We start from the raw sequence: 27,741 nt of genomic DNA, 5'->3' as shown, positions 1-27,741 counted from the left end.
TACTTAACAGCAATTCATAAAACAGTTTAAAACTTAACTTATAGATTTGTTATTTGTGTAAAATTCTGTTACTAATCAAATTATTAACTAAAATTAAAAATTAAGTAAAAACTAAAAAAAAACTTAATTTAGTTGTTAAGAAAGGACTAATTTTGTTTCAAAATACTAAACTAATGGTCCTTTAGTTGTATTAACTTTTGTTACTTAAGCTCAGAAAAAATTGAACCAATGTCAGTGATTTAAATAAATCAGGTTTTATCTTTTAAACAATAACAATTTTCCTTAAACACTGAAAATTCTTATTTCATTCGTTAAAGCAAATTCAAATTGGTATAGTAGTTTTATAACCAAAAATGTTGATAGTTTAAAAAGTAACAGTGAAATGAATTACATACATATTTTATCAACAAGAAAAAAACATATATATCATTAAATTATTGCACATTGTGAAACTTTTGAAAACAACAACTTTTGTAGCTTTTTTAAAATTGCTGCAGCAAATAATCAAAAGAATTAATATTTTTTACCTAAACTTTAGTATAAAAAAACATCTAAATGCACAAATGACAAACTTTAAATATCAATAACTAGTTTTCAGCACAACTTTTTAACTGTTAGAAAAAAGAATGAATATGAGCTTACAAACCTTAAATATAAATAATTCAAAACTTTAGTTTTAATAAAATAGAATTTAAGAAAAACCCGTATAAACATTGAAGTTTTTCAAATAAAAGCATTTTATGCTTGTTTTAAATTCAAAAAGATGAAAATACTCAGTATAAAAAATTGTTGTTCTTATGATCACGATGATACTTCAAAACAAACTTTATAAAATTATTAAAAACCCATAAAAGCATTATTCTAAAACATTATGATTCAAATAACTAAAACATAGCACTTAAAATTTAAAACAAACTAAACGCCAAATGAAACAAAACTTACCAACTATCAACTGGGAACTATCAAAACCCCAACCAGTTTCAAACTCTCAATTCCTCCCCTGAGAACGCAAACCTTCTGCAGGCCTACTTCCAGTAGCATCCTGCTAAACATCTGATCCTCCTCACCACCCCTTCCTACCACCACTACCAGGCTCCACTTTTTCTGCTGCAAAACGTTTGCGGGCACCTTCACGTTCTCCTTCCAAGGAACATTGTGACTCTCAGGCACCGCACCTCTCTGAAAGTCCCCTTTGGGGCGGATGTCAATCACCAAGATGCTTTTCAGCCTCCCGCTGCTCTTTTGATAGTTTTTCAACCCGCAAAGGTCTATGAGCTCTTCCCCCGAAATCTGACAGCAGTGCATTGCTTTCAGCTCTTCCACTTTGGGCAGGGAGGCTCTCAGTTTTTCTGCTTGAGGTCGCTGTAGCTCAGGCGAGTGCTTGCGGTGAGTGGCACTTTTTGGTGTTTGGCAAAACAAGTTGATGGACTTTTCCATGACAGAACCAATGTCTATTTGAGGCAGCTCTGAAAAGAAAAGTATGCATTCGTTAAAGTCAGCATGCAGCAAATGAGATCTCAGCTCAGTCAAGATGGCAACTCCCACACAAAGTGGAAATGAAGCATTTCCAAGCAGTAAAGTGTCCCAAAGATGAACTATGGAGTGAAGAGGAAAAACGTGGGCAAACATAGTTAGGAACCAGGGAACGGCAAACAAGTTTGGTTCAAAGGGCGGGTCTGTACTCTTGAGGTGTAAATACAAATGTGGATCATGAAATGAGAGCAGCAAGAAAAATACAGCCAAGTATTCCTGCAGAACATCACTATTGTTCTTTCTAAACAAGCCATGCATGTATTTTTTTATAAACTTGCAAATGGAAAAGTAAGCTCTTGCCTCATAATTAAAATTACAGTGGAGGAAAACAGCACACAAGGAGTCAAAACCTTGCCAGTAAGTAAGTTCTGGATGAGTGTTGAGCCATGCTTTGAGCACCCGCTTTAATTTTCTGTGGGCAGCAGGTGAAGACATTATCTTGTTGTAAGAATGGCATCGTGGAATGTCCACACTCAGCTGATGGTCTGCTTTTATGGGTGTTTCTTTGTCAATGTCGCAGTAGAACTCTTCAATTTCCTCGTTTCCTTTTACATCCAGCAGCTTACTCCACAGCTCTCCTCTGTATGCTGGTGGAATGTCTATCTTGCTGGTTTTCCACAGAATATCCTTTTTATATGGATAAGACTCGAGAACTTGTTTGCATAAAGCCATCCTGTAAACTTGGTAGTCAAAATCATTTTCTTTAATCAACAATGGAAGCTTGGAAGTTTCAACCATCTCTTGCTGCTCAAACTCTTCTAACAGCAGTGGATAAATTCTATTTAAATTCTCAGGAGTTACTTTAAGGCGGTTTCTAAGAGTTTCTAGAGGCAGTACAGTCGGTTTTGGATCATACAATGCTTCAGGTGTACTTTCCTGGCCATGCAAACCACCATTTTTTGCCATGTAACAAGGCAAGCGGTTGATAGGGGCAGTCTTATTGCCAGCTTGAAGAGAATAGACATTTGAAACATCTCCTCCAGCTAGATTCCATAAGTGCCAAGCCCTTTTGCAATCCATATCATCCAACCCATTAAGTTCTTCATTTTCTAAAACGTTTTTGTTACACTGCATTTGAACACTGTCTAATGGTAATTCTATGGATTTCAATAAATATAACATTGATTTAGCAGTGTTCTGTTGCTTAGGGTCTATAACTAAACCACTTTCCAGAACTTGCTTTAGAGAGTTTTCAATTAAGTTGTTTTCATCAAAAGGTCTTACTTGATTTGGAAAAAAGGTAATGACTTTATTCAAAACTTCAGAACTGGATTCCAACTGACATAAACTAAGTATGTTATCAAATGTTTCTTCGATGCTAGAGCCAAAACTAAGGTACTGTCCATGGAACACTTCTAGTATTATTAAACAAGTTGCCCAAACATCAGGACTGTAAAATTTAGTCTCTGTTTGAGAGGTGTGTTCTTGTAAAATTTTTATAGGTGAAGAATATTTTGGTTCAGACAATGGAAAATCTATCAGTTTTGTTGAGTCGGTGATATGATGCATTCCAAAGTTTAACAATTTAGGAGTCCCATTACAATCAACCAAAACTTTACTAGGGCACAGACCTTGATGAGTTAATTTTTTAGAATTCAAATGCTCTAATCCTTCAAATATAGACTTTGCTAAAAACAAACAGACACTACCTGCCCTGTCCTCACTAAACTTTACTCTTCTTTCAATATAATCAGCCAGTGAAGTTGTAAAATATTGTGACACAGCAAAAATTCTTCCATCTTTACCACACTTGAAGTCAATGTAAGGGCAAATGTTTTTGTGCTTTATGCTGCAAAGCTCAAGGCCATAGCCAAGAGCTATAGTGGACTTTGGAGTGAGGGGCAGCCCGTCACTTCCACACTTGTTGTGAGGGTTTGATGCTGTGATGAATGATGTGAATGCTAAGAGACAAGACTCCCGTTTCACTGGTTGGCCATTGTTCATGCTTAGTATTAGTAATTTTATCCAATCAGTTAAGTTCAGATAAAATAAATAACAAATTTGTAGTTAACGGAAAGTTGAAGTTTGCAGCTGTAACAATAATTAAAAATTTAAAACTTATTACAAAACTAAACAAGTTAAACTGATAAGTTTACATTATCTTAAAATATTTTATTAGTACAATTTTTAAGACTCTTTTTTTTATGTTGGAGTAAAATAAAAACTAAACTAATTTCTAAAATTGTTTAAGGTTCTATATTTAAAGTTTTCAAAAAAATTAATCAGTTTGTTTATTTTTAGCCATAAAAAGCATTTACTTGAATTAGGGAAAATTTAAAAAAAATTAGTTAATAGTAATACTTGAACATTCTTGTAAATGATAGTTAAGGTCAAATGGAGGTATGAAATTTATTTTACAAATTGATCTTATTTTAATGATCTTTAACAAAGATAGAAATAGTTTTTACTGTTTTTTTTTTTTTATAATTCAAACTAGTTTTTGAGATTTAATACTAAAAGTATTATATAAGTTCCTTAAGTTCAAGTTTAAAAGCCAAAAAAAAAATACTTTGTTAAAAGATATAAGTTCTATAGTCTATAAGCAGTGTTTCTTAACCTTATAAGTCTAATCTAGTTCAAACTAAACAATAAACTATTTTATAACAGGCATTTAAAAATTTTTGAGTAAAATTAGATTGCAAATAAAACACTATATTCTAATACTTATAGTCATGAAATATTCATAAGGTAGTCATTCTCTGAGTCAAAAATGCATACTGAAGGACCAAAAACTATCTCAAGTCACCTTTAATTGTCTAGAGCAGGGGTTGGCAGGCAGTTGGTGCTCGCGGGCCAAATTTCAAATTTCCAAAATCTTCGCGAGCCGCAGTTTTAGTTTTAGTGACATTGGAATATTTTTTTGATTTTTGATTTAGTCACATTAAAGAAAATTTTACTTTTGTTCACTTTATTAATTTTAATGATATTTAGCCACACATAGAATGCCTATTTTAATAGTAAATACTTATTGGAGAAAAATATACATTGACAAATATACTTAAGTCTTAATTAACTGTGTACTTTTTTAACATAATTAATGCTCTAATACACTAACAAATAACCTTATTAGTAATTAATTAGCTTTTAACATGGTTTCCACTTTAAAAAAAAGTGCAAAAAGCTTGCAATTAATGAAGCTCAGATACCTAACTAAAATATCATTTGCTTATTATTTCATTTATTCAGTATAAAAAATAGACAATGTATAAGTAGACCAGAAAAAGTTACAATTAGTAAACTACACTACAATCATAAAAACTGTTCTGAGAATTCGAAGAATTGTTTAAAGTGTTTGAAATAAAAGTTTACCTGAGTTTCTTTTAAATGTCTCAAGCAGGTTTAACTTAGTTTGAACTTTTTTAATTTTTAAACTAGAATGTATGTTTGGCTACCCTTTTTAAAATAAAGTCACAAAATAAAAATTTAACGAATTTATTAACAGTCAATTAAATATATAGCAAAAATAATATCATAAGTCAGCATGAATGGACAATTACGTTTCTTAAACATTTTTAACAAAATAAAAAAGTTTATTAAGCCATTAGTAAAATAGAAAAACTTAACTTTTGATCGAAAAGTATAGCAATTCTTTTTCTGCAATATAGATGTCGTATTTAAAGAGTAAATATGAAATATAAGACAAGCTATAAAAATTAGAAAACGTTAGTTAGGAGTTATTGCGAGAAAAACAAAAAAAAAACAAATAGCTATAGTTAGTTTCAATAAAGCAAATGGTTAGTTCAGTAACTACAGACTGATGAGAAAAAACTGTTAAGACAAGTTATAAAGTAGCAAAAAAATTACTAAAAAGAAGATACTGTTTAGAATTAAAAATTTTTTTATGAATTTATTTTGGAGGTAGTAAAATATTTTTCTTTATTTCTTCAATGACAAAAAGAAGTCGTGTTTAGTAAATCTATGAAAATTATAAAGAAGCATAAATCAAATAAGAACTTAAATCAATCTGTTAAGTTGAGAGTACTGGTACAATAAATATCGCTCATCTGAGATTATTATTAGAGGTGTTTTTACTGACTTTGATTTTTTAAAAAAGTTTCTAGGTTTAGTTCCAATGCACAACAATAGGTAAATGCGTTTTAAAAGCAAAGAAGCAATGCACTTACATAAAATAATTTTTGAAAGTATAATTTTCTGCTTCGTTTTTAGGTATAAAATTAAATTACATGTAATAAAAAACTGTCTTTAATAATTTAGCAATACTAAATAGTTACTGTTAAGCGACTTTTAATGTGTTTAAAAAAAGTATCTATATAAAAAAATTTTTGTGTCAAACCAAAATTTCATTACTTTACACATAAAAATTGTTTAAAATTCTAGTTTTTTCACAAGTTCTTAAGTTCAAGGTTTTTCCAGAATTTTTCAGCATAAATTTTCAAATTACAAGCTTTTCCGGGATTTAAGTTTTTCAGCAACACTAATTGTTCACATCTATATGTATACAATTATATAAATAATATTTCAAATTTTATCAGCTGCAAGACTTAAAGTTTAACATACATTATAATTCAAACCAACACTGTAAATTGAACAAAACATACATAATAAATTTAATTTGCCACTCATAAAGCAAAAAAGCCTGCCTAAATGACCAAATACTAGCCTAACATTTTAGAATACAAATATTTATTCAAACCAAAAACTGAAAAAAATATTAAACTGACTTGAGGTTTGAAATCTACAGAGAGTCATAGTTTAAGTGTGTGGAGATGTTTAGTTGCTTAATAATTGCTTGAATTTTAACTTTTTTGATTAACAATATACAAACCTTATAAATTTACCATCCCTAAATTTAGTTTGTATTAAAGAGGTAGTTCGAAAAAACAGCAACTGTGTATATTAGTGCATAAAAATTTACTTAGTTTGTCAAAAAAAAACTTATTTTAATTAAAATGTATACCTTTAAAAAATATTTTAATTTGTATCGTGTATTGTTTTAAATGTGTCTTTACACACCTAGATACAACATGTATAAACAGTAATTTTAGAAAATTATTAATTAACTAAACTTAATCTAATTTAAGTATTGAATAAAACGTGGTTTAACATAGGAACCGCTCATTTCCCATCCGATCAAATCCGAGAACCGCTTACCAACCAAGGGTAATGGGTAACAGGGGTAGTAAAAAATGATTTAATAATAAATAAAAATAAACAAAATATATTAGAAATAACAGGAGTAGATAAATAAAGTTAAATATATTTTCGAGTGGGAATTGTACTCAGGTTGGATTTGATCGGGTCATTATAAGAATTGTCAGTATAACGATTAAAATGAGAGCATTATTGTACATTTGTGTGCATAGGAATTAATTTAAAGTGCTAAAAAAACTTATAAAAAAATTAAAAAGTGTAAAAATCAAAATAAACCACACTTTATTTCCTACTAATATGTTATTTTTAATGTTTTTGTGCACACTTAAATATAACTTTTAGTAATAAAACATCTAAAAAAGAAACTTGGTTTTAAAAAACATTAAAAAATACCTAAACTTTCTGTTGTAAGAAGAAAGTTATGATAAAACTGAGAAAAAACCTAGTGGAATGCTAATATGTCTTTTTCACAATTTTAAGCTGACACTGTAGGTTTTTTAGTTGTTTTAAAATGTTAAACAGAGACTTTAAACAAAATTAATAAAATTAAACAAAAAACCAAAAAAGTTTATCTTAAAATATTTTTTTGCTCAGCGGGCCACATTTACATGCTTGCGACCACAAAATTTTCTTCCGCGGGCCGCTTTCCATTTAAAAAATAAACGTGCTCGCGGGCCGCAGATTTACCCTTCAAGGGCCGCATTTGGCCCGCGTGCCGCAGTTTGCCAACCCCTGGTCTAGAGTCATCCTGAGTTTTTCTGAAATACTCTAAATATATTTTAAATACTTTTTAAATAGTTATTAACTTTTCAAATTCAATAGAAAACTAGTCTCTAAAAAAATTGGTATCAAATATCTAAATATAGAAACTAGAATAACTAAATCTCGTTCAAGAACTAGAAAACAAACTGGATTAAGATTTTTCTCTTTCTTAAAACTTTCTTGAGCTTATTATAAAAAAAATACAAGTACTCCTGAGTCGTCCTGTTTTTATTTTTTTGTTCAAGTTAGACATAGTTACCCGATATTTTCAAAAAATCCAAACTGTTCTGAGTTATCCTATATTTATATCTGAGTGTGTGGCAACCCTGTATTTACTATTTTAAAATTGATTTAATAGAATTTTCTCATAATGCAATAAGTGTTTTTTGAAAACTTGAGGTTAAGGCCATGAGGTAAATCACTTTTTTCATATCTTCATTCTATTTTGTAGAGTTTTAAGTAAGCTATATGCTTCTTTTTACAGAGTTTCAATATTCAAACAAAATTTTGAGATATATACTAAGGTTTCTCATGGGAAAAAACTAAAATAGTGAATAAATAAAAACCAAAAAAAATATTTTACCTCAAATTTTTAGAAAAATTTGTCATAAGAAATTGTCAAATTTTTAACTTTTTTTTGGCTAAACAAAGAGTATTTGGTATTTTTGTCAGAAAACTTTCAATTTTCAATTTGTTAAAAATTTGTTAACAAATTTTTCTTAATATTTACAAGAAATATTTCCTGTAAATTTTAGGAATTTATCTCTAAAAATTGAAGAGGAAATAAACTTTTTGAGTTTTTATTTAATAGCTGTTTTAGTTTATCCCCCTATAGGCAACCTATAGTACTTTCAGACTTTAACTGGCTATATCTCAAAAAGTGGCTTAAAAAAAAATTTAAAAGCAACTTATAGGGTTGCTAAATGTTTTTAGAAAATCTTCTCAAGGTTTATAAATAGACATATTTTTGAGTCTATTTTAAGTTTAAAGTTAAGTTTAACAGTATAAAAACATTGAAAACATACTGTAATGCTACTTTAAATGTGTTTTTAATTACAAAAATATTGATGATGACAAAAAAAATGATATTTATATGATAAATTTTTGTGTCAAATCAAAATATTTCTACTTTTGTTTGTGAAAATTGTTTAAAAATTCAGGTTTTTTCAGGTTGTTTTAGTGATTTTTGTTCAAAATTCCATCTTTTCTAGGTTTTTTGGCTTAATTTGTCAAATTCTAGGTTTTTCCAGGAATCCAGGTTTTTTGGCAACCCTGAACTTTTGTGAAGCTTAGTCAAAACTCAACAAAAGAAAAAAATTTAAAAAAAAGTTTTAACCTCCTGCTCCACGGCCTGAACTGAGCAAAAAAAATGAAGGTAAAGATATATATTTAGTAATTCTTTTAAATTCTGAGAAAGTTAGCATCAAACACAAGAAGAAGTTCAGATAAACTTGTTTTCCATACTTAGAATCTAAAACTTTTTACTAGACTGACAGAAAAGCATTTATTTTTTGATGTTTTACAAACAATATTTTTCAGTAATTGTTTTAGGGTTTTAAATTAAAGCCGTTTTAGTACTTTTGAAAAACATTAGACCCCTACAGCTTAAAAAATATATTATAATTGATCTTTTTTTCTTAACTTTAAATTAAGTTTTTAATGTTAATGAGAATCTTCTTTTTCAAAACGTTTTTGAAGAACTTTCAAAATTTTAGGTTTGTTTTTATTATAGGCTATGTTAATTTATTTTTATAATAAATAAATAATAAATAAAACTTAAAGTAAAGGGTTAGGCTATAACTTGTAAATAATGTAATTAATTGTACAAAATAAAACTTTATTTTTTAACTTTGATTGGTTAGGGATTTAGGTGGGCGACATTTTCAGTCAGCAGGTAAGGTGTTCAAGATTTAGTCAGGGCAAAATGTAAATCTCAAAAGCTACTTTGAATCTTTTTAAGCAATTAAAAATGTATGGCAGCTAACATACAACTCTACAAAATAAAATTAACTTTTAATAGACAAGTTATATTTGGTTCAAAATTCTAGTTTTTTTTTCTTTAATTTTATATAATCTTTTAATTTTTTAAGTTTCCAGAATTTGAGGATAAATGGTCATCTTGTAGTACTTACATAGCTGAATTGTTAAAGTTGTACTGGATATTAGGAATTTCTAGACTATTTTGGCTTTAAGTTTATCTCAAATTGAGTAGTTTTTAAATATTAAAGCTGCCAAATGAGTTTCTACAAAAAAATATAAATAAACTGATGGGTTTGATTTTATTTTACTTGTCTAATTAAATCTGAAAGTTTATCACTGCAATGGTTAGAGTTTGATGGGTATTTTTAATGATTAAAAAAGTATGTTAAGTTGGGTTAACAACTCAAGCTTTAAAAAAATTAAATTACAAAGACTATTGATCAATTGACCTATATGAAAGCTATTCAAAAAAATAAAAGCAATCATTTATTACAAAGAATTACCAATTTAAGTTATAGTAATATTTGTTAAAAATTTGTTTTAAAATGCAGATTTTTTTTAGAAATAAGTTTTTAATAAAACATTATCTCAATTTTTCAAGTAAGATCTATCTATTTCTTAAAGAGTTGTAAACATTCACATGTTGGATTTTTTAAGCATATGTATGTTGAATATGGAAGAAAATTTAAACTAAAGTTATCATTAATAGTTAGACTTGTTTGAATATTTAATAACTATGTAAAACATTTTTTTGAGTAAAAAACATAACTGTTAAATTTTGAAGAACAATATGAAAATTGAATGGAAAAAAAAAATAGTCCTGGACAAGACATTTAAATGCATTCTATATTTATTTAATTGAAATACACAAATATCTTACATATTAAAACAAAATTAAGCCACAGATTTTTCATCTAATTTGTCTGTAGATTTATTTTCTGGCATATGATGTCTTAATGCTGACCTCCTCTGGTTTGAACCAAAAATATGTGGAGTATCAGATGACAAAAGGCGTTTTTGTACACTAGGTCTTTAAACCAAACTTTCGAGCGCTTATTTTTTTTCTTATTTCAATATTTTTCTTATATATTTCTTCTTTATTAGTTTCATTTTTAAGTATAGTACCAATTCAAGTTGTTATATTTTGTACATTTAGTATAAAATTGAAGTTTGTTTTTTTCTTGAACACTAGTAGCGGATAGTTTTCTTTTTTTTTTTGTTATAATTTAACTTAAGCTAAAACTAGTCAAATAAATCTTTTGTTACTAATATAAAAAAAGCTTTTTAAAAATTAATTTTATTCAGCTATTTAAAATTCAATTATATTTATAACTTAAGAGTATCTTTAAGTCGATTTTACATAAATCAATAGATCGACTTGTCTTTTTGTGGATAGTATTTGATGGTAAAAAAATTCATCGGATAGCTATAAAAACATAAAAAAATATTTGGTTAAATTCTAAACGACATACATGTAAAATTTTAAAGCTCAAAAGTATTGAAATAGTTGTTTACACCTATACAAAATAAAAACTTAGTCGATTTTTTTACGTAAATCAATAGATTGACTTGTCTTTTTCTTAATAGTATTTGTTGGTAAAAAAACTCATCGGGTAGCTATGAAAACATATAATAATTATTATTTAAACTCTAAAGGACATACATGTAAAGGTTTAAAGCTTAAAAGTATCAAAACAGTTATTTGAAATTAGACAATGAAGTGTTTTACCAATATCAAACATCAGAAATGCTGCTAACTTCCTGCTGATCTTCAAGTATTTGTTTGTTTTCTGGTCTAGGTTTGTATGGCTAGTTTTAAAAAATGATCAATTTATCTTTTTTTTTTTTTTCAAAAAGTAAGGAAAAAATGAAACCATAGCCATTTAAAAAGACTGAATAATTATTAGCATAAGAAAATAGTATTTGTTAATTTTGATTCAATAGTGAGAGTTTACTTTTATTAAAACTTTTTTTACTAACTTGTTTTGTTCGCGAGCTAGACATAAATAAATTTATATATATAAGGCCCTTTTGAACATTTTGAGAGAAATTTGTTTTTGAAGACTTTTGTGGACGGGTTTATTTTGTAGAGCTACAACTAAAATATATGCATTTGTTTTAAATCACTTTATTTTACATAATCACTCATCAAATTATCACTATTCACTACGCCTTAGTCACTGCAAAAATTGTATAATTTTAAGTATTTTAGTTTATTTTTCTTACCAAATAAAATATTATGTTCAAAAACTTTTAAAACAAAAGTTAAGTCGCGTAACAAAAATTTTATTTTAATGTAAAATAAAAAAAGACTATGTGTTACCAGTCCCTTTTTTATGCTATTCAAATTTGTTTTTTTTTTATAAAAAGTAATAGTAGTTTACCAAAGAAAGATTTACGTAATTTATTGAATAAAGTATCTTTTTTATTAGATTTTTAGCTGATTAAGTTCATACAAAAGCGTTTTTTAAGCTTGGTATTTAAAACTTTAAGTCTTTGATTTTTTATTTTGTTTGTACAAAACTGTTAACCCACACATTTTAGTCTTTCTGCATTCATTAGTTAAAAAAGTAAAAATCCCAATTATTTTTCAACTTTTCTTTTTTATAATACTTTTTACAATAAAATACATTTCAACTGTCAAAGTTTAAGTTTGCAGCAAACTACAAAAAAGACTGAAATACTTAAATATGTCTATGTTTTACTTTATACATTATGGTATAGTTACCATTAAAGTTAACGTTAAACTAACTTATTGTAAAATAAAAACATTTGTTTTTTTTTTAATATTTGTTTTTGTTTTCTTACACCTCATGGATGTTTTTAGGACAGTAAGAGGGTATATTAAACATCATAAAATTCAAAAGTCACTAAAACCTTATTTATTATTTTATCTAGGTAAATTGCATAATTAATAGAAACTACAAAGCAAGTTTCAGAAATCCTGAACTTGTGCCATAATATTTTAAAAAGTATTTAAAAGCAATATCTTACATTTTATAATTTTTGTTTTTAAAAAATAAGTTTAACTAAAAGAACAAAACTATTTCACGTTTTTATAATTAGTAATATTTGTTTTTTCGACTACAATACTAAATTACACAAAGTCTAGGTTTTTTTTTAATCCTTTGTTTTCCTTTTCGAACTATTTGCGTCTTAAATTTCCTGTGAAACCGCCTCTGTAACAGGTCTGTCAGTCTCAACAAGAGCCAGAGTTGCAGTAATTTCGGGCAATCTTGATTCTTGGTTAATTTCGCGGTCTGAAACCGAGTTCGGGTTGGCTTATGATTTAGTAACTTTTTTTATTTAGTATCAAAGTTTCAAGTTGTGGCCTCATGTCCCCTTTACTAGTCACACACCGCCCCTCTTTTGCCCACTTTGGAAAACTAGCATGTACCTCCCGAAAGATGCCGCCGTTCGGTCTGAAAAGGCTGGAAGGTTCAGCACGGTGCAGGAAAAACTGCGCGTTGCTCGCCCTTTTCATCGGAGCGTTCGTGGCCGCGTATAACATCATGTCGAACAAGAGGAGCTGGAAGATAGGAGAAATTCGAGGTGAACACTTCGGCGAAAGTGAAGAGCCTTTGTCGCCTCCGCCAAGCTGCTTTGATGGCGAAGAAGCTTGGGATGGAGCGAGCTACGCGCAGTTGTGTACTTCACTTGATGATAACTAGACTTTTAACAAATTTAGTGACAAAATATAAATAGTATAATATCGTTTTAAATTGTTTAACATCGTTACCTAAAAAGAAATACTTTTTTAAACGTGTCAAGTTTTTATACTTCGATAGAAAAATTTTAATTACATTAAACTTTAAAAATAGCTGATGTAAAACATAGGCAGACTTTTAAAGGTTTGTATCAATTTTCTGCTAGATTTTTTCCCTAATTTTCGTTTTACTAAAGTATACAAGTCTTTGTGCTACACGGCAAATTATTAAAGGAAAAATCAAAAACAGTTTTAAAGAGAGATAAAGAGATGAAATATAACCGTACAATATCAAATACAATATCAAGTACCAGCTTAAACAAGAATAGTTTAGTGCTTGAGGTTTTTAAGAAGTCTAAATTAATAACCTTAGGCAGCTCGATACAGGTCATATAGTTTTTTATATTTGAACAGGTTATAGTTATATAAAATATCAGCCAATTGTATAAACTTTAATGTGATAAAATGTTTACAAAGATAACACTGAGTTTTTTATACTGTGTCAGATAAAAATGTGTTTATTTTTAAAAATACTGTATCTACTAATATATTAAGTTAAAAAAGTTTTATTTTTCTATTTTAAAAGGCTGTTATTATATTTTTTGATTATGTTTGTATGACACGTGTTGAGGATGTAGTTAAAACTAGTTTAAGTAAGTTTTCAAAATATATACACTTCATGTAAAACTGTTTCTTGAGTTCTTTCAAATCATTTTTAATACAAAAAATCTTGTACTTAACTAAATATTAGCTTTCAACAAATATCAAAAGAAAACTTTAAGCCATAAAGTATGTAAAAATAATTAATTAAAACTAACTTTTATCACTTTTGGAAAAACAATGAATGGAGTCAGAAATATAATATAGGGCCTGAGGGTATTTGAAAAGTTTATATTTACAAAAGTAAATATATATTAAAGAATTCGCTTAAAATACGTATTCGTCTGGATTTTTTGAACAATTTATATTAAAATCTATTTATGAAGGGTTATTTATATCGTGTTTAAGAAATGATATATTTTGTTTTAGCCGTTTGTACACTATTTTTTTTTAACATGTCCCTTTTTATCAAACTTAGTTAACATAATTTATCCTTTAAATTATTAAAATATATAAAGGTTTTAAAGAAAAACCAACTTAACTTTATGATTTTGAAGCTTGTACAGTAACTACCAAAAGTAACTTATTCTAAATACCTAACTGATTTACATATTTTATGACAAAGACAGCCTTTAGTAAAGTATATTTTATTAAAACATTAAAACAACAAAGCAAAAGAGAAAGTTCTTTTTTATCGTATCAATTCAAAAAAAGCAATACGAAACACAAAAATTGTCATAATTCTTAAAAGTAATTTAATTTATTTTTTAAAGATTACAGTAGTCTTAACAATTTATAAAATCAAATCTCAATGACGGGTAGAAATGCCAAGACTTTACATGGATTCGAAAAACTCTAGCTGTGATTTTATTCTTGAACAAGGTAGTTTTTGGTGTTCTCGTATCAGTATTTCCTTTAAATACCTGTTAGAGTGTGTTTACATTTTATAAGATTCCGCAACATTAAGTGTTTATATACCAAAATATTTCAGCAAAAACAGTATTCACTACTTTAAGTACTGTCTTCTTTTATTTTAAGGTTTAGCATTATAGGCCGTCATCTATTTTATGCAGTATTTTTTTTTTCTTAATTTGGTCGAAGAAACATCATTTGTTTTTAAAAATCAATATCAACGAATTGAAGAAAAAATAATTTAAGTTAGATGCTTAACTTACAAAAAATTGAACTTACTAAACTTTATATCAAATTGCTTAAATTGTGAGTAAACTTGCTATCTTAATTTATGTAAAAACGCTTTACAAATGAAAATAATTAAACCAATAGTTTATTAAAGTATTTGCTTAGAAATTAAAAGTTTATAAAAGTTCTCAAGCATGTGTATAACTATTAAAAAATCATAAAAGTTTTATAACTTTAAAACAAAAGTACTTGTAAAGCTCACACTACAGCGAATGTTGTATTCTGCTTACCATTGGTTAATTGGTTTGCCAAGTAACCGCCAACCCAAGCAGAAACGCCGGTTGTTCCAAAAAGTCTGGCGTGCTTGCACGAATGATCTTCCCAATTTCTATGATAAGATCCACACGTTATCTGCCCGTCTTTTATAGTATTCATGTCCTGCATTCCAAGTCCACACTCTACAAGATTGAAAATTTGTTTGTTCAATACTTAAACATCTGTGTAAATGTACAGTTATAAGTACATAGTTATCTTTTTTTCTAAATATTTATAAGTTTCTTGATTTTAGATAATCTATTTCAATTTAACCCGTATCCAAAAGTATTATACTTATATTCAATATTTTAAAAGTTTTATTATCTTTAATTATTCTTACTTTTAGCAATTTCTCTGCTGAACCCTTTGTACACGATTTCTTTCATAATCTGCATGGTCGAAGAAATTTAAGACACCTGATTGCTCCTGTCAAGTCCGTCTTTGCCTGGCAACCCCGTCACCCCTGGCAACCCGACTTCGCCCTTCTGTCCTTTTGGTCCGTGCTTGCCACGTCTGACCGTGCCAGGCGGACCGGTAAGCACTGGGGGAAGGTCGCTGCCACAGACAATCTTGCAGTCGTCAGCGCAACTCTGGCTGTAAGCAGAAAAGGCGCACAAAAGTTCGGCAATCAAAATCACGACAAGCTTCATTTCCGAATGCTATGTAGTGTTGAAAAAAGCTGAAAACTTTGGTTTATATACTCGTTCAGTAAAAAAGTTTTTTTTTGTTAAAGAAAGTTTGATTGTGCGATATTTAAACTGTTTTTTTTTTGTTTTCAATCTCGTTCAACATGAAGTATTCTTGATGCTAAGTGCTACAACAATATATTGTAGATCTTCAAGCAAAGGAGTGTCTATTGTTTTCAACAACTTTAAGCTCGTTTTTGTTGTCAGGAAAGGATAATAAATTTAAAGCTGAATAAAACAATAGACACTCCTTTGCTTAATGACCAACATTATAACGTTGCTATAAGACTTAGCGCCAAGAAAACCTTATATTGAACGAGTATCGAAATAGAAGAAAACAGTTTCAATGCAGCAACCAAAAATTTTCCAAAAAAAAAAACGACCAATTCTAAACTTGCTTGAAATTAGCAATGCATATTTGTCTTAACATACTGAGGTATAATTAGTTCTATAAGTTATTTTTATAGAACAAAACATTATAGCCTATCTTACATATTCTAAAAAGCTAAAGTACTTCTCTTTAATACAAACTGTTTACAAATAAGTGTCTAACATTATAACTGATCATATTTGGCAAAACTATGGTTAAAGAAATGTGATTAATTAAATTTAAATGTAAAACTGTTTCTAAAAAAGTATTTCAACTAAAAATTTTAGCAATCTTTAACTAGTTTTCATTCATTTAACTTTAAAAAAAAAGCTTAAGGTGTTGTTCAATAAACTTAATTTTAGTTTCCTAAGTCTTCTGTATGCATGTTAACTTTATGTAAAAAAAATGTTTAACTAACACTATCAAGTACTTTTATTTTGATATCAACTTTAGTATATTATATTAAAATTTTGTACTTTTTTAGGAACAAGTCTATTTTCCTTAAGATAAATTATTATAAAGAGATCATTTTTTCTGACGATTAGTTTTAACTTTTAAGTGCACTTTTCAAAGCCGACAACTTGTTAAGATTTTACAGTTAAAAACTCTAGATATTGCATTTTATAATCTTTCTTAATTAAATCAAAAGAAAACTAAACCGGACTACTGTGAAGTTTTTAAAGACTGTTATTATTAATACTATTAAATGGAACACATTTCCGAAAAAAAACAGCAATTATTTTATAGTTTAAGAAAGTTGAAGAAAACTTTATGTTTTAACTATAAATCTCCGCAGTCACTGATTGTTTCATAGGGACTTTACAACTACCGGAAGGCATTTCCGTGTGAAATTTTTTTTTTATTAATACGTTGTTATTCCTAAAGAAATTCTTCAAATTTAATCCATCAAACAAATGAGGTTAAAAAAGTACCTGGTGGTTTATACTCGTATGTTGTTTAAAACTAATACACGTTCTTTCTCTGCAGACTCAAGTTTCGTGTTTGTAATCAAACAAACCAATAATTTGGTTTCGAATTAGCGGACGAAAATTACTATAAAAAAAACAATAAGCGGTTGAACTATTAAGAGTACTTTTTTTACTAATATATTTAAATAAATAATAATAACAAAGATAAGTTCTGTCTTTTTCAACAAACTTAGTTAGTGTGAATACAACTTTCATAATTTCGTTTTAATATATAATTCTTAAATATATTAAGTAAAACTTATACTTCAGTTCATGACTAAATTTATTTTTTCATTTTTGAAATAAATGAATCTTATTATAAACTTTTGAAAATTTTTCTCAAACATCTACTTTCATAAGTTCAAACTTGCTGTTGAAACTTTAACAAGTACATGTTGTAAATTCTAACACTAACAATGTAAGTTGTCAAGTTACCAGCCTATATCTTTATACAATTTACGTTTAAGAGTTTTAGTACTTAAAAAAATCAAGTAAAAAGTATTTAGGTAAACTTAAATTTTATATTTAGTGCATAAGTTAATAAGCAACCATAAAATCGTTTCGCTTAGCATGTTTAAAATAATTTAATTAATACATATGTTGTATAAAAAAGCATTCTTTGTGCATAATCACTTTAACAATAAAATTTAAAAAAATATATATTTTATATTTTTAAACTTTTAAAACTATTTTGTTTATATTTAATTGTAAAAATAAAAGTAGTTCTCTAAAATTATTATCAATTTTTTCTTCGAAGTATAATTAAGTTTTTGAATTTACTATTTTTGAATTTTAAAATTGTTAGTAATATGGATTTGTTGAACATACAAGTTAAGTGAAACTTATTAACGTTAACTATTTTTTTTTTACTAATAGTTAGATATTTAACATTTTAGGTGTTATCTGCAAAGCCGAGATGTTCACCAACAATAACAATTAGCATTTAATTTAACTGCACGACCGTCTACAAAAACCTATGCTTTATTCTACAAAATTGTTTACTATCATCAAATTTTTAAAGTATTTTTGTTTTCTACATGTTTTTAGAACTTTCTAAATATAAAATTCTACTAGCTTCAAATTTAATATCTAGAAGTAATTTGTTTAGCTGTGAAATTTATAAAACTTTTACATACTTTATTAGACAACAATATAACTGTTTAGTTTAGGTTAAAAATAAGTTACTTACTCTACATAAGTTTACTTAAGTTTAACTGATAGAAATGTTTTTTTTTTTAATAATTTCTTCAAAAAATGCAGTGTACATTTAAAAAGCTGAAAATAAGAGACTAATTTTCATAAAAAACGTATGTACACATACTTTTGTAGTTAAGACAAGTAAATCTTTAAAAGTTTTGTACAAAAACTAGAAATATTTTAAAAAACTTTAAAATTTTCGTTCAGTATCTACGTTTTCTTGGCGCTAAGTGCACAACAACATATTGTTGATCTGCAAGTAAAGAAGTGTTAATTGTTTTATTCAACTTCAATCTCTTTTTTGTTGTCAGGAAAGGGTAATAAATTTAAAGTTGAATAAAACAATAGACACTCCTTTGCTTAAAGATCAACAACATAACGTTAATGTAAGACTTAGCGTCAAGCATACTTCATATTGAACGAGTATGGAAACAAAAGAAAAAACAGTTTCAATGCAGCAACCAAAAATTTTCCAAAACAAAACAATAACGAACAATTCTAAACTTGCTTGAAATTAAACAATGCATAGTTGTCTTAAAATACTGATTAAAGTAAAAGTTTAATAATCAATTTTGAGAATTAATGATATTTTTACAATTATGTATAAACAAAATAGTTTCAAAAATATAAAAAAATATAAAATGTATTTATTTTTACTTAACTTTTATTATTAAAGAGGTTAAAATTAAAAAAAATATTATTAATAATTTAAAATTTAAGTAAAAATTTAAGATAGAACACATCCTGTATATTTTTTGTTTTAAGGTAATAAAAAATATAAAACTAAAGTCTAAAAAGTAATTAGCTTGTTGTAAGAATTTTTATAGTTTAAACAGAGTTTTACAAAATAAGGTAAATATAAGTTTATTGAACGACAAAAAAGTGTTCAAAAAGTTTGGTCCTAGGACCTGGTGCACGAAGAACCTTTCGGTTATCGAGTCGCACACCACGGAGAGCTTTTAACGTCTTGTTCAGGACTGATATATATGGGAAAATATTATTTTTTGTAAAGCTTTTTCAATTTGTTTTCATAAAATATTTTTAAGCAAACCAAAATAAACAAAAACTTCAAAAAAATATACACTTTGTACATAGCACTTGGAGTTTAATAAAATACATTACTTTTTCAAACATTGAATTAAATTAACTTTTGATTTATTTTTCTTAGAAGTAAGTAACCTAAAATTTTCTATAAGTTTTAGATACAAATTTTTTAAAGATGCACTTTAATCAAGAGTTTAAAAAATGTATTTTTCGTTTATATATTAATTTAAAAAAAGTATTCATTAAACAACATTGTTATTTAACATTTTAACAAATTTTATGGTATAAGACTTTTGGTAAACAAAAATAGGATTTTTGACAAATATTAAAATTTAAGCAAAATAATTTTTTTATAGCATAATTTTTCGTGAGGATACCATTTATGAGCATTTAACTATATTTTACACTAATCATCCGGTTAAAGTTTTTAACATAAAAAAAGTTAAAAGCCTAAAAGAATTATGTTTTCTAACTGTAAAAGTTTTAGCTAAAACATTAAAACTTAACTTTGTTAACTAACCTATAATTAAAAACTTTTGCAGACGATCTTGAATATTTTCAACTTTTTTGAATTCAAAACTAGCTTGATATGATTTTGTTTAAAGAACTTTAACGTTTATGCGTATTTTTTGTAAACTATATTTTACTTAAATTGTAGTAACATATTTACTCAAATTTTAATTAATGATTTTATAAGGCTTGTAAGCTTATAATTTTATTTAGTTTTTCATAAGTTGTGCTGCAAACTAATTATAGATATTTGTTACTTGTGCATTAAAAAAAAAAAAAATTTAATAAAATTTAAAAACTAAACTTTTACAATTAAAAGTTATTGGCTGCAGAAATTCAAAAAATATATCAAATTCGTCGTTTTTAGAAGGTTTACTATGTGCAACAGTTTCAGCTAAACTTTGATTATCTTTTTTTGCATTTAATAACAAATGCATGTAATGCTTTTCACTGTTACTCCTCTTTAAATTATTTAAGTTTTGTTTTTAGTATTGTTATATAAGTTTGACTCTTATAGAGATTAAGAAAAATGTTTTCTTGTATGTAGAGCAGTTACTATTGTTTAAATAATGAAAACAGAATTTTAAAAATATATTTCATTAAGTTAATTTTTCTTTGCGTAAATAATAAAAAATAATACATCTAATATTTGTTTAGTTTGTTTAGACCTTTAAGTTTGTATTTTTAAACAAAATTAGTTTTTCCTTAATAAATAAATTTAGTACAAATATAGGGACAAAATTGCAAAAGGGAACATAATTCCACGAAGACGATTTTGCACCAAGGGTCAATTTTGCACAAGTTACATTTTTGCACGAGAGTAAAAAAATAAAGAAAAAATAAATAAACAGAAAAAAAAAATTTAAAAAAATTTAATAAAAGTATAAGAAAAAAAAAATTACAGACCAAGGGTAAGGGTTAGGGGTAAAAGTAATAGTAAAAGAGAAAAGAAAAAAAATTTATTAAAAAAAAAGCTACCGACCGAGGGTAAGGGTTAGGAGGGGTAACAGTAATAGAAGAAAAAAAAATAAAACAAAAAAAATTAAATTAAACAATTTTTTTTCGATAAAATTAAAAAAATAATAATATAAATTAACTTATCGATCGAGGGTAAGGGTTAGGGGTAACAGTGATAAAAAAAAATAATGATAATAAAAATATTAAAATAAAAAAACTAACCCGTGCTAAACTGTCTACGTGCAAAATTGTCTGCTCGTGCAAAAGTGACCCTTCGGGCAAAACTATCTTCATGCAATTTTATCTTCGTGCAATTTTATCCCCTCCTGCAAAAGTATCTTCGTGCAAAAGTATATTCGTGCAATTTTGTGCACCCGTGCAGTTTTGTCCCCTCGTGCAATTTTGTACGCTCGTGCAATTTAGACAGCTACCCATTTTTATTAGTGTTTAAAGGTTATTAATAAGTTTTTCTATTACATTTTTAAGTCCTTTTTACAATAGTTATCTAAAACTCCGATGTATTTACTTTTTATTATTTTTTTAATTTAATATAAAAAGTATTATAAAAAAAGTAAGATAATTTTATATTCCCTTTGCTTTTAATGAACAAAAACTATATTTAAAATAAAAAATCAAAACACAGTTTACTCGATCGTTTTTTTTATAATGTTAGTTGTGTTATTATTAAACACTCATTATAAAACTAAAGTTTTTTAAAAACAAAAAATTGCAAAAATTTTAGAATTAATGGTACGCAGAAGTCGATACTAGTAAAGTATGTTTATAACTGAGACTATTTTCTCTATCTTGTATATTGAAAAGGGAGTGACTGTTTTTTATATATATATAATTTTATATATCAAAGTATTGACACAAAAACTACAAACATTAACATTAAAAAACTTAGTACATATTCAGTCAAACTAATTTTTAACTACTAAGGAAATTTTTGATATACAAATACAAAAATTTTAAAGTACAGAAATAAATAAAACTATGAGTAATTTGTATAAAAAACTTAGTTTTTTAAATGTTAGTTGTGTTATTACTTTTTGTTACATTAAGCTCACTTCAAAAGCTTATAAACAAAAACACATTTTAATAAATTAATAGTTTTTAAGCTTCCAAAATTTTTTTAAAAGTTTGAAAAAAAAGTAATATAAAAAAAAAACTCAAATTTGAATCTTACAGAGTTAACATTCTATCGATGTTAACTATATTTATGTTGACATAAATCTATTTAACTATCAAAACTAATATGTTTAAGCGCTGTAATAATAAAAAATGTTTTTAATAAATTAAATATAAACATTAAATCAAAGCTTACTTAAATATCACAAACAAGTATAACTGATTAGTTATTGTTTCAAAATCATGTACAAACGGAATTAAATAATTCGCTTAAACATGTTTGCATTAAGGATTTATTTTGTCAACATGTAAAATTGTTTAAGTTGCGGTTAGGGAGTCATTACGATTATGTTTATGTGTTTGCTAAGATATAATACAATTTATATTGTTTTGTAAGCATATTTAAAACTAGTGCAGTTTGTATAGCTCGAGACAAAATATTAACCAAAGCATATTGTGTTTTTATATAAAAATAATCTCACCATTTTTTTTTTCTTCAGCTGTGCCTTACTTATATATGTGGATAAAAATTTAAGTTTAGTAAGAGATAGTTGATTAGAAACACCAAAATGATATTTTTGCTGATAAGGTTAAGCAATATTTTAAAACATACAGTCTTTGAACTTTAAAAAGTAGATACAGTCTTGAATAAAGCTAGTACTTTGGTTTAGGTTTAATTCATATTTTGAAGATATTATAATAAAATACATATAAAACTTTTTAGACGTGTTTATTAAAACAAATAAATGTATATATACTTATCACTTATTTGTTTTAGTCATTTTTTCAGTGTTTTAATAAAAAAGCGTTTTAACCAAAAATATTAATTTAAGAAATTTCCTTAAAGGCGGACAAATTAGTTTTATTTATAAGCTAGTAAACTTCTCTAAAGTATAATTGGATGTAAACAATTTTTCTAATACGGTTTACAGAACAGAGTTACTTTTAGGAAAATGAATAAAACTCATAAACTCTGAGTTTTAATTGAATTGATTCAAAGACATAAAATCTTTATTTTACAAAAAAAAGAGTTAAAAATAAGTTTTACTTACGGTTTACAATTTTTATATAACTTATGCATAAATACTTAAAGTTTTTTTCATCGAGTGTTTAAACAAAAACTTTATATTTTTTTTTAATGTTATCTACTAGCTACGGAATATAATATTGTTTATAGATCCATTTAAATTAATTAGTTAACTTAAAATGTGGGAGTTGATAGACAAAATTACAAAACAGGTATACAATTTAAATTTTTTTATTTCATCGTGATAAAGAAAATACTTTTTTTAAAATAAAGCAGTACAATTTTTTTACTTGTAGAATAAATGTATATTCATATAACAAGCTTATTTTATTAAAGCTAGTGAAGTTTATCGCTTAAATTTTTGGATAGTTTATTTACTTTGGTAGAAACTAATTAAACCAAAAGCAGCTAAGCGTAATTAATAAATAGTTTGAAACACCTTTAAACTTTATGCAATACCTTTGCTGTATTAAGTATCTTTTATGCATTGTACCTTGTTAAAAGTGAAGTCATGTAATAAAACTTGATTAAACAGATGACTAACTACAGCACTATATTAGGACAGCTATGGTACATTATTGTGTTTATATACAGACTGGGTGTCATAAACACAATAGGAAAAGCCGGTAAGTTTAAATGAGGTTTTACTAATAAGTTAAGCAATTTATACTATTATGTTTTTGCTTTTAAATACTTTAATTTTGCTATTTTACCACTAACCATAGCAGTTATCTAAACTTTTAAATGTAGATTTAAAAATACTATATTAACTTTTGATATCAAAATGTAAATGAACTTATTCTTTCAAGAATTTATTTTACATACAAAGTTTTGGTCAAAAACCTCATCAGTGCTTAAATAAATTTAAAAAGATATGTGACAGTCATGGAAAATAGCATTTAAACAATTAATTAAAATAAAAACAAAGTTTTACTTAAAAAACTAAAAAAAATATATTTTAATATTAAGATTGAGTTTAAGGTAAAGTTTAAATTTCAGTTAAGTTTTAAAATCAATATAAGAACAATAATAATAATAAAAGCTGTATGTAGCTTTCTTTTTTCTTCTATTTAATTTGAAAAGTAAACATTGCTTAAGCAAAAATTAAATTAATAAAGTGAGCTAAAAGTTGAGGTGCATTTTAACGTGGCTTACCATAAATATAAATAACACTGAACTCATAAAAATAAATAAATTTTTATTTTATACTTTTAGTTTTTATTCTGTATTTACTTTAGGTTATCAATTGTTTCACATGATTAATTTAAATAAAATTCATCAGTAGAATACTCGCTTAATTTAAGAAACTTTCAGTGTACGAAGATGAGTTTAAAATGTTCAAGTGCAGTACAGAGGTTGTTGGTTGTACTAGCATGTGTTATAATCAGTTTGCTAAAATTTCTCACCTTAGATTCTGGAGTTTGCAAGTATGTTTCATATATCTCAATTCGAGTATTTGATATTTAATTGTTTTCTTCATGGTCATTAACATTTCTTCATAACTTTTATACAAATTAATTTAAAGATTAAAAAAAAAGTTTAACAATTTTTTTTAGTATAAAATAACTTAAGCGTAAAGTGTATAAAAGTTTTTTTATTGAGTTCCTTTAAGTTGTTAAAATTTTTTAAGCAAGTATTTGCTTTTTATTTAACAACGTAGCTTTTTTTACTAGAAAAAACTACAAAACTGTATGTTTAATAATTATTAATGCAAAGGTTAAAAGCTAGTTGAAGCATTAACTAACTACAACTAAAATTGAAAATTAGTAAGTGTTACACATCGATACTTTTCAGTTATTAGCTGTGGCAACTCCTACTATATTGTTTCACATATATACCAGTTATGTAGAAAGTCAAATACAAAAAATAAATGAGAAAACTGAAGATGTTGAAGTAAGTGTAAAAAAATGATTTTTATACAAAATAAACTATAAAACACAAAAAGAAATTGGGTTTAAGTTAAAATCGAATAAAAAATGTTACAGATTTCTAGTCTATAAGTTTTTTAAAGTTTATTCTACATAACATAGTTACTGATGAAATTAATTGAAATTTAAACATTAAATCATTTCGACTTTTTTTTATAGTTTATCTATTCGTTGGGTTTTGCTATTGTAAGCTTCACAAAAAGAAAACAATAGTGTTTTATCTTTAAACTAACTTTTTAAGCTATTAAAAAGTTTTGTTAAAAGTTTTTATGAAATTTTGAAGCTTTTGTCCTGGACAAGACGTTAAATTCTATCAAAAAGGTGTACGACTCGATTATCGAAAGGTTTTTTCGTAGACAAGGTCTTAGCACTGTTTACACGCTTAATAAACAATGTATAAATATTTTTTAAACTTTAGGTAGAAAAATCCCCATCGAAAAGTTTAGAAAAGCTACGTAAAGACATTGGAAAAGTATACAAAAGAAAGTCGAAAAATGTTGATTTTTTGGCTGAAAGTAAAAATGAGGACAGTATCAAAGTGAGGAAAATAAAAACCTTAAAATGACATTTAACTTAAACTTAGTTTCGCTAAGTTTTACAACAAAAATTATTAAAAAGCTGTTATTAAAAACCTATTATTAGAAACTGTTTTTGTTAACACAGTACATTTATTAAATAAAGGTTGTTGAAACACAAAAGATTAGAATATTTTTGATCATCAGTCTCATTGTACGCCTAGCTATCGAAATTGCTTTTACTGTTTTGGGATACAAAATATTCAACATTGAGGTTAGCATAAAAATACTTTTTTTCAAATTTAGTAAAAAGTGTAGTAGAAATTTTGTAAATGCTGTCAAGCTTTTTTTCTAAAGATTTAAGTATAAAACTTGTTGAAAACTTTTCTTATTAAATGTAGATGAAATCTATTACAAGTTTAGAAGAAAAATCTTACTATTCGGAACTGTTTTCAATTTTAGTTAAATAATAGTTTTAAATAAATGCTTGTAACTTTTCACAGAAAATAATTTTTTTTTTATAATACTCATACATAATCAATGAAAGAATGGCGTGAGTGAATCTGCTTTGACAAGGTTTTTGTGGATGGTAGTTCCAGGCGCGTACTACTGCATGCTCAATGAAAACGATGACGTTTATTTTGCCTGCAATCAGCACGCAAGTGATGACGTTACCGGTTTCGTGCCATGTTGGATTTCGAGACCTTACGTAAGTTTTGTGAATTTTTATTTTACAAAAGCATGCATTTTGAAACAAATCTTAAACTTAGTTAAGTAAGGATATTTATTGAAATTTTTAAACGTTGGCATAACTTAAAAGTATTCAGCAATGTAACTTACAAAAATAAGTTTTGTACAGGGTGTACTATCAAAATCCACCAGCGTTCAAAATCAACCCGATTTTTCCTTGTTTATTAATTTATTTTATATACTTTTTGAATTTTACTTATTTATTTTTTTACTATCACTGTTACCCCTTACCCTCGATCGGTAAGCGGTTCTGGAATTTGACTGGGTGGGTTTTGGTCGGTTGAATTTTGAACGTGTCCTCTTGTACAGTTATATTATAGTTTTTAAATTTAGAGTTATTTTTCAAAAATGTTAAACATCTAAATAAATGATTTTTAGGAGAAAACAGTTTTTCTGAGATACATGAACATACTAGGATTCGTTTGTATGCTGATAACAGCATATGAGATAGTCCACAAACTGTACAGCATTACACAATCCAGGTTCAAAAAAAGTCATAAAAACTAAACAGTATTTGGTACTAGTTAAAATAAATTGTTTACTTGAAATGAAAGGTTATTAGTACCGTTAAAAAAAGTAAACTAGTGCTTTCAAAAGTTGTTTTTGTTTGCTTAGTAAATATTGTATATTAGATAATATTGTAATAAAATATTGTATAGTAGTAAGCGATTTAGATACTTGTTGATATTACTTAATCCATAAACAACGTTTTTCTCATAAAACAGTTTTTCTAAAAGAAAATTTTTGGATGACCTTCAAAAACAAGCCATCTTAAACGAAAATAATGGTTCACTCGCCGCAGGAAGATGCAAGTGTCGTTCTAATTCAACTGATGCTGACAGCAATAAGTTAGTTATTTATTTAAATACACACTACCCAGCACTATAAATTCTTATAATATATTATTTCGCGTAGATTCAAAGACGTTAAAGTTCATTTTAATTTAGTCTATTAAGAAACATCTAACACTTTTTTTCTTGGATTTTTGTAAAGAAAACTTTACCTTAGATAAGTATAAAACAACATCTTACTATTGTCACAACTGCATATGAACAGGTTAATTTTGTAACATTTAATATTTTATTTAACTCTCTAAAATTGCCAATAAACACCAAGTTTAGCAATAACATGCTATTATTAAAATTTAATTAAGGTTTGATGTGAAAAGCGAAAGCACATTGCCTGCGCAAAATATTTCTTTGAGAGGTTACTTTTATAGATGTTACATTGTTTTAAAAATATGCAAGTTTTTTTTTTGTTTTATAAAACAACAAATGTTTTAATGATCAAAACGTTCTATTATATTTGACTTGTATTTCAAGGACTTAAACATGTTGAAAAAATTAAAACTTTCCGGAAGTATAATCAAAAGCTAACACTTAACTACATAATACTACTTTAAAATTACTAGTCAAAACGTTATTAGGTATGATATAAAAGTTCTTAAAGGAATAAAATACTTTTAGAGTTGAAGCGAAAAGTCAGTGAAGAGAAACCGAAAAGTGTGTAA

General features: G+C 26.5%; 2 protein-coding genes and 1 long non-coding RNA gene across 3 annotated transcripts; 1 reads left to right on the top strand and 2 right to left on the bottom strand.

The window, feature by feature from the left end:
• Positions 1 to 490: 490 nt before the first annotated feature.
• LOC145840207 (TBC domain-containing protein kinase-like protein) lies at positions 491 to 10,470 on the bottom strand. The gene is made up of 2 exons (XM_082947375.1): positions 10,268 to 10,470; positions 491 to 3,564 (listed from the first exon to the last, which is right to left on the bottom strand). The coding sequence occupies exon 2, from the start codon at positions 3,475 to 3,477 to the stop codon at positions 949 to 951; it is 2,529 nt and encodes an 842-aa protein (XP_082803501.1). The 5' UTR covers positions 3,478 to 3,564; positions 10,268 to 10,470; the 3' UTR covers positions 491 to 948.
• Positions 10,471 to 14,330: 3,860 nt separating this feature from the next.
• Positions 14,331 to 15,839, bottom strand: LOC145840714 (uncharacterized). The gene is made up of 3 exons (XR_014370117.1): positions 15,489 to 15,839; positions 15,124 to 15,291; positions 14,331 to 14,616 (listed from the first exon to the last, which is right to left on the bottom strand). It is a non-coding gene; the product is annotated as an uncharacterized LOC145840714 (long non-coding RNA).
• Positions 15,840 to 23,217: 7,378 nt separating this feature from the next.
• Positions 23,218 to 27,741, top strand: LOC145841325 (gap junction beta-1 protein-like). The gene is made up of 10 exons (XM_082948686.1): positions 23,218 to 23,250; positions 23,574 to 23,664; positions 24,353 to 24,465; positions 24,833 to 24,931; positions 25,385 to 25,504; positions 26,029 to 26,190; positions 26,610 to 26,713; positions 26,957 to 27,079; positions 27,385 to 27,437; positions 27,698 to 27,741. The coding sequence occupies exons 1-10, from the start codon at positions 23,218 to 23,220 to the stop codon at positions 27,739 to 27,741; spliced, it is 942 nt and encodes a 313-aa protein (XP_082804812.1).

This window comes from Thalia democratica, chromosome 7, assembly GCF_965202585.1.
Source record: "Thalia democratica chromosome 7, ktThaDemo2.hap1.1, whole genome shotgun sequence".
NCBI classification, from domain to species: domain Eukaryota; kingdom Metazoa; phylum Chordata; class Thaliacea; order Salpida; family Salpidae; genus Thalia; species Thalia democratica.
Note: the sequence above shows the minus strand (reverse complement) of the source record. Positions and strands in the feature narration are given on the sequence as shown.

What these genes read in the sequence shown, in the direction of transcription:
- LOC145840207 (XM_082947375.1), bottom strand. Translation starts at nt 3,477, where the DNA reads ATGAACAATGGCCAACCAGTGAAACGGGAGTCTTGTCTCTTAGCATTC.
- LOC145841325 (XM_082948686.1), top strand. Translation starts at nt 23,218, where the DNA reads ATGTGGGAGTTGATAGACAAAATTACAAAACAG. An exon ending in GTTGGATTTCGAGACCTTAC is followed by an intron (nt 26,191 to 26,609) that starts GTAAGTTTTGTG and finishes AATGATTTTTAG; the next exon opens with GAGAAAACAGTTTTTCTGAG. An exon ending in GCAAAATATTTCTTTGAGAG is followed by an intron (nt 27,438 to 27,697) that starts GTTACTTTTATA and finishes AAATACTTTTAG; the next exon opens with AGTTGAAGCGAAAAGTCAGT.